Source organism: Atta cephalotes (genome assembly GCF_000143395.1).
Source record: "Atta cephalotes unplaced genomic scaffold scaffold00032, whole genome shotgun sequence".
NCBI lineage: Eukaryota > Metazoa > Arthropoda > Insecta > Hymenoptera > Formicidae > Atta > Atta cephalotes.
The window spans coordinates 2,140,167-2,148,261 of NW_012130096.1; the positions used below are offsets into that span (position 1 = coordinate 2,140,167).

The 8,095-nt window shown below is 36.4% G+C and overlaps 1 protein-coding gene across 2 annotated transcripts in view; it reads right to left on the bottom strand.

The window, feature by feature from the left end:
* LOC105621162 (glutamate-gated chloride channel) overlaps positions 1-8,095 on the bottom strand; it is a 47,486-nt gene that overhangs the window by 19,829 nt on the left and 19,562 nt on the right. For both annotated transcript variants that reach the window (XM_012202631.1, XM_012202632.1), the window contains exon 3: positions 1,940-2,007. In XM_012202631.1, the coding sequence (XP_012058021.1) occupies positions 1,940-2,007 (68 nt within the window). The remainder of the gene's footprint in view (positions 1-1,939; positions 2,008-8,095) is intronic.

The following is an 8,095-nucleotide window of genomic DNA, read 5'->3' on the forward strand; positions in this document are numbered from 1 at the left end:
AGAGAGAGAGAGAGAGAGAGAGAGAGAGAGAGAGAGAGAGAGAGAAAAGAGAGAAAGAACGACGTGTGTAGTATGTACGTGTCTGCTGTATTTTGCGAGGCAGCGTGTATATGTTTTATGTATGTATATACTTGGCATTAAAAAATCAACGCGAATAAACATAATCGAAACAAGTCAAAAAGAGAGATGAAACTCTATCATCTACCACACAACAGCGGGTAAGAGCGATACTATATACTCTAATGGAATCTCATAATTACGCACAGCACGACGCTAAGTAAACAGAGGAAAAAGAAAAAAATCATCAGAGAGAAAGAAATCGTACCGAATCCCGGATTAAGAACGAGACTAACAAGAAAAATCGGAAAAGAAAACAAGAAAAGTCGGAAACAAGAAAAATCAGCTCTATCTCGGAGCAATTTAATATATGGAAATATAATTCCTCGGTATAATTAAGTTCCGATGAGTATTATAATGGAAATTTTATGCATTATTTTTGCTGTTATCTGATTCTTATACAATTATAAACGTGGTTGCTTCGATCGTGGCAATTTTTCATTCTGCAACCTTCACACTTTCTTCACTGAAGGCTTATATTTCCGCGGATAAATCAAATAACGTTTTGCGTATGTGATTAGATTAATTATCTGCTGCATAATTAGCTATGTATGTCAGCGAGTTAGTATCACATTGCTTCATTACTTCCCTTCATTCTCATATGATCTAAATTTCGCGAGGATACAGAAGCGCTTTTGATGTTGCTATGGTTTAATATCGACCGAAGGCGAAGGCGGTAAAGAGCGCGTCGTGCTATTCGTAAGTCTCAACTCATTCATAGACATACAGAATAGATACTTGCTTAACGTAGAGAACATGACGGTAGGTGGAGATACAAAAGAGCCACGAGAGCGGGCCTCAAGATACGCAACGGGTGTTTTGTTGTTTAGCACGAAGAGGAGAAGAGAGACAAAGAAGTAGATTGAAAAATGTGTCGTCTATACATCGTGAGATCAAAAAGGGCATTAGAAGGATACTATACAGCGACTTAATGATAACAAGTAAATTAACTATGTGTGCGCGCGTGTGTGTGTGTGTGTGTGTGTGTGTGTGTGTGTGCACAGGCATTTCCCATCGATGTCGGAAGATGCTCCACCGACGAACACGGAGTCTAATTTTTCCTTGGTATTCGCTTTCAATATCGCTAAATATCCATTAATAAATATCCGCTAAATTTCCACAATCAAACCTCGAATGAAATCTTTGCATTAAAATAAGATTGAAGTCGAGTTAAATCGGTTTCAGCACTGAGAAAAAATATAAAGTCAATTTTAATAAATATTTAATCGAATATTGCCTACTAAATTTTATTAAATATAAAGATACATTTATTTGATACAAGAAACATTAATTTGATCTAACAATCATTTTTTTTACCGAACAAATATTTATTTACCGTAAGTAAATGTTAAGTTGGCAGTAATGAACTAAATATTTATTAAAATTGACTATATTATTTTCCTCAGTGAGTGAATAAAGGTCCGTCTATTATCGCAATCTACTTTTAGGGGATGAATACCGCAATTTTCTGAATTACAGCTCGAAAGATGGAGAATAGATCAGGCTATCCACCGGTAGCGATGGGATCCCCTGTGTCTCATGATTTTCGTATATCGGTAATGTAATCGTTATACACCTCCGCAGCGCACGCGGCATTCGAGACGCGTGGCCGAAAAACGCGTTGACAATACGCGTGTCGTCGTGCGTTACGTCGACGTATATTTACACAGCTCCTTCAGGTATATGATATAATAGCGCTGATTGTGATATGTGATAACGAAACACCCAGCATTAGATAGTCTGTTACTTGTGTATAGTATATATAAAAAAGGCACATGTGTGTGTCTGTGATCACGGGGCGTTGCATTCTTTTTCAACTTACCATAGTAACGTCATCTATTTTTGAGATACTTCGAACAAATATGTTGACGCGGACAACCGCGGGCCCATCTAACATGGCAAACAGAACAAACAAAATTAATCAATCGTTGAGCAGCAATCAGATACATCGAGGTAGAGATGTGTGCGTGTGTGTGGTATGATGAAATTCTTAGATTCCCTTCTGAACCACTTGCGATTGACGATGAGTTGTGAGATGTGCTTAATATAGCTTATATCTTATATCTGTTCGATATTCATTATGTCTGTTCAAAATTTTAGAATTTATCGTTTTCTTTTCTTTTTTTTCGTTCGACGGTCTCATTTATTAATCCGGCGATCTTCCAGCGTCGTTCAGCCCTTTCTTTCGACTATCCGTTGCCATTTCTTTGCCCCTGTGTTACGTTCGAATGAATTTGATTTAACGCCCAATGTTTCAGCGCGTTTATCATCGTTAAAATGTAACGTTCCGATATACAAAGAAAACGTTTAACCATGATCTTAAAATCTGCGGCAGTAAACTTCGACCTAAATGTAAAGCACTGTTTTAGTAAACCGTTTCGCGTTAAATCGGTTTTTTTATTTTTAGAAACGTCTATATTTATACGTTTCTGGCGCAACGCGGAAATACATTGCTCGCGTTAAGAAGCTCCGCTTCTAATTCGTCCATTCAAGAGATTCATCCGATTAAGTAACGTTTAGCCTTCGTAGCGATCTACGTTCGATCGCAAAGAGAGGAATTCGTGTTCATTGAATTCAGGTGAATACGTGATAACGAAACACCCAGCATTAATTTGTTGCTCGTGTATAGTATGGTACATAAAAAAGGCACATGCGTGTTCTTTAAATCTGAATCAGTGGATATAGTCACTAATTACTCAATCGCATACTTGGCACTGAATAATCAATGAGATTCAATGTAAAAAAGGAAAAATATTTGAGCATTATAATTAGAATGATATGAACTGATATTTGCAAATTAATTTCAATCTTCTAATACTACGTTCACTAAATTTATGCACTAAAACAAGGTTAGTTAGATCACATCATAAACATTAGGTAGGGATCTTACATTTCATTCACTGATTACCAGTGGCATATTTGGCACTGTTATCAATAATTATCCACTAATTTAGAGATTGTGTCTGTGATCGCGGGGCGTTGTATTCTTTTTCAACTTACCGTAGTAACGTCATTTTTATATTGTTGAGATACTTTGAACAAATATGATGACGCGGACAATCGCGAGCCCATCTAACTTGGTATCACATAGAGAAGAATTCGTGTTCATTAAATTCAGGTGGATCCATATTGATAAATCGTGTCCTCCCTCGATTATTTGCTTTCGCGGCCATGTTATTCCTTCCTCGAATCGATTTACCGGATTTTTCTGCGGTATAGCGAAAACGCTTCGCTCATTGAAGAATCGCGGCCACGGAAATAATGCATGACACGCGGGGGACACGAGCGTTATTTCGTGGAATCCTGGCGCAGAATATATCGGTCGTGCGATACCGCGAAACGAATTTTCTCTCGTGCAGTCGTCTATTTACTCGCACGAAATAGTCGCACGATCCCAGAGGTAATAGCCGGCGTCGGCGATAATCGATACACGCGGGACGAACCACGCAAATCACTAGATACGGATCAACGGAAGCTAAATAAATTGTGCGCGCCAGTATACAATCGAGCAGTTGAAATATGAAAGATCGAATAAGCGGAAACGCGATGAAAAATCGATGACAGTCACCGCGCCATCATCATTGTCGTCGTCGTCGGAATGTATTCGTTGTCGGAACGACAACGTGCCTCATGGTATTGTCGAATTATTTGAACCAATGGCGGCAGTCAGCAGATAAAGCAGCTCGACAACTTGTAAAATTCTTTAGTACATGGAGAAAAATAGATAGTCTCATTATGACATAAAAAAATAAAGGTATAACATTCCGTGGATGAGCAGGAGAGTGAATTAGGGATCAAATTTGATTGGCCATTCCAGTATTATACGTATGAATTGAGTACACTTGGGCTCAAATTTGATTGATCGTTTAGTATTGCTATTCGCCATTATGCGCAATGTTATATGCTTTAAATTTCGAAAGAGTTAAAATATCGCCACTATTGAAAAAGAATGAAAAATTTGTTCTCTTGAATAAGAGTGACAGATTTTTACTCTTTTTTGAAGTGAAATTCATTAAAAAAGGAGTGAGATTTCTTTCCTATAGAATTAATTTTCACTTCGTGAAAATCTGCCATTCTTATTCAAGAATGTAAATTTTTCATTCTTATTCCTTAGTGGCAGTATTTTAACTCTTTTGGAGTGAGATTTTACTCCAAGAAATTTAGAAAATACACCTTTCTTTTTACATCCTGAATAGTCTTATAAAAATTCATTCTGACAAGTCTAGTAAAAATATCGAAGATATTTTAGGGTAAAAAGTACATTACAATTATAATAAATCCATTCAAATGGTTATAGTAAAATATACTTATAGTAAAATAAATTATACTATTCTCAAAAACTGTAAACACGAACAACTCTCAAGAACTTTACATACTTTATTTTTTACCGTACAATAAAGTAAATTTTGCCAGGACTAAGACAAAAAATACTTGTCAATAAAGTAAGTTTTATTGAGATGTATGATAATTTATAGATTAAGAGATAGTCACCCAATTGCAGTAGCATAAAATTTACTTTACGAAATGTACTAGAAAAGTAAAGTAAATTTTACATAAGTAGATGACTGTCTCTATATGAACCTGCCAATTCAATAAAATTCAATTTACCAGAATTCTAGCAAATATTACTTAACATTTTTCTCCGTGTATGATTGCCTTTAACTCCTCCACTGGATCTAAATACATAAATCAGTTTATTGGCGAATCCACGGGGAATTTTTTTTTTTAAATATTTTTAACAAAATGTTATATCTATTTTAAATATTTCTGAAATTTTTAGTTTTTAACCACAACTTTAACAACATTTCAAAAATATTTTTTAATTTAAGAGACTCCCAGATATTAAAAACATAGATTTCATCATACAATTTTTCTTCCATGTTGACATAATTTTAAATAAAATGTTTTATGTAAATTATATATTTAAACAATATTTTTTCAAAGTAATAATGTAAATAATAATTTAATATTTTATCTTTTCGTATTCAACCTTAAAAAAAAAATTTTGTTTATGATACGCCAATAGCATCCAGATAAATTTCTGGATTCATCAATAAAAAAATGTTACAACAGTTGCAAAGCTGTTTTTTACCGAACGCAGCCAATTTCGGGAATGAATCAGATACTCGGAAAGCCGACAAAGCGCACGATGCTACGTAGTTTATGTACCTGAAGCGATATATTTGCAGAACGGATTTTACTTGATTTTTTTTTGGTTCGGAAATACTCTAAATAAAAATGTCGAAAAACCATACAGAACAACGTACAGAACGAAATCGTTGAGGAATGTAGACTCGATGAAAATATTCATGCCGCGAGAGACAGCTGAAACTTCGTTTGCTTGAACGGCGTGACGTTTCGATCTCGTCATCTCTCTTCCTCTTTTTTACGCGAAACAAGGAGAGTTTCGAAAAAAAAAAAATTGACGTGCGCCGTAGACGCAAATAAAAATGGAAAGGAAAAAAAAGGATATTATCCACAGGAGGAGAAGGGATTTCTTTGCTCGGGACGGTAGAAAATCTAGAGTGCCGCTCCTGTTTGCGACTCCCGCGCGATATTATCGAACAAAATTTCCATATCGCCATCACGGTCCGATTAGTCTCAAAGCGAGATGACCGCGGTTATCCTTTGAACGCTTACGCACAAAAAATGCGCGGTGAATATAACGCGGACGTGATGTGACGTCGCGGTCGCGATTTCTGCGATTTCGAAGATGTATTGTTTGATCCCCTCTGGCGAACTCCGTGCCAGAGTTCGTCATGTTGACGGCGTGTCAACAGCGAGACGTTGAACACCTTCGCACGTCAATTGTCGTCGAAGTTACGCGACATTTGACAGTATTAGGAATTGACGCTATGAGACGCCATCGGCGTCACACGGCGTGGAAAATGCGCGCAGGCGTGACAAATTTATACAGAAAAGTCAGAATAACACGCAATCCGCAAGCAGTGATATTTCAATCGCGCGCGGTTGACAACTGATTTATTTCTCGACTAGGATTTATAAATTATTTCAAGAATAATGTTCCTCCACAGGAAACTATTCTCATCGTCGTATCATATTTCGAAATGCTTTCGTCTAAAGGTTGCGCACTCGTTAGTTTTAGATATATCAAATTATTCACAGCAAAGACGGCGACAAGGATTAATAAGTTAGCTGTCGTCCCAATTTTAATCTGCATACCTATCTATATCGATCCAACTAATTTCGCGAAGATTGGACTGCGTCTTATTTCAATCAGATCTATAGACTGTCAGGAAAACAGCCGATGGATAATTGACAGCTATCGGAAGAGAAGCCCGCGGCGATATTGTCATTATCAATGATTTAACTGCGTTTAAACGTCGACGAATGTCGATGTCAGCATCACATGATCGGCGGATGCATTCCCTCGTTATGTCATTATCGTCATCGTTGGAAGTCTAACTCTGTTTGTAGCAGCATGAACGAGCCAGCCGTATCGTCCTGAGCCATACAGAGTGTTTGCGTACCATTCCGCCCTACATGAACCAGGACAAGACGTCGGACACGTAGTGCTCGTCGTCGTCGTCTTCGTCGTCATCATCGTTTTCGTCTCCGTCGTCGTGTCATCGTCATCATCGTCGTGTCATTAATATCGCCCACTTTTAAACCCGTGATCTCGCTACACGAAACGCGCAAAGCAGGATGTTACAAATGTTTTTCGAGTGCACGAATGCTTCAAATTCAAGGCGTCCTCGCGTGCAAAAACGAGTGCTTACTTGAAAAAACTATCATATTCTGACGAAGAAGATACTGTCTTTAGCATTTATAAGATCGAATTATAATTATATATATGTAATTATAATTATCAACGCGGATAAATGATATTTATTTTTTGTTCTACTTGAATACTTTTAAATAATTCAGTTTATTATTAGAGATTATTACGGAGATATTGAATCACTTAGAGAGCGCAGAAGAAAAAATATTTGTTATCTGCAAAGTCAAAAGTTTATAACCCAACCCGATAATATTTTCAAAATGTAGCTGCAATTATAAGTATAAAATTATATACGTTTAATTTGACTATTTTTATAATATACGGGTTGTTTCACAATCACCGTATAATCTTTCACAGCGTATTTTGAAAGTAAAAATAGAATAAAAATACGAAATTGTCGAGGCTGTATAATAATTTTTTTAATTGTAAGCTAACTTCAACTGCTTTTATAAGTCAAAAAAATTTTAATTTTTTAGCTTCTATTATTATTTGTCTACGGACTCTTTGGAACATTCTAAAATGAAAATACAAAAATGTTGAAGCTATAACAGTTTTTGAACTACAAACTATCTTTGATCAATTATAATTCAAAAATTATTGTAGCTTTGACATTTTCGTATTAGGATCTTTTTAATCTACCTCTATATATAAGAATATAAAAGTATTGTACGATAGTTGTGAGACATCCTATATATTAGTTAGCTTAGTTTTTCTTATTAGAAATAAGATACTTGCTAGACTTTTATCATCGTAAGAACTTTTCTTTTTATCACCTACAAAAGTATCGAACGGTACCAATACTCGTGTTATTGGATACCCAAGTAAGTCAAAGTTCGGAACCTGGGTAAAATTTAAGTGTCCTCAAGTTTTGATGATAAATTCTTTCTTGTTGAAAAGCAATTGGCATAAAATGGATCGACTCGCTTGTACATGTAAGCAACATGTTCTTTATGCAAGAAATAAACGAGGAATACACACAGCTTTCCGCTACAGAGACGACGTAACATTTGAAATTTAATTATTTACGTCATGTGCAGGGAACGTTTGCGAATTTTCGCAAGACGCATACACAATCGATCGATCTAGCGCGCGCGCGCACACACACACACACACACACACACACACACACACACACACACACACACACACACACACACACACACACACACACACACACACACACACACACACACACACACACACACACACACACACTACACACACACACACACACAC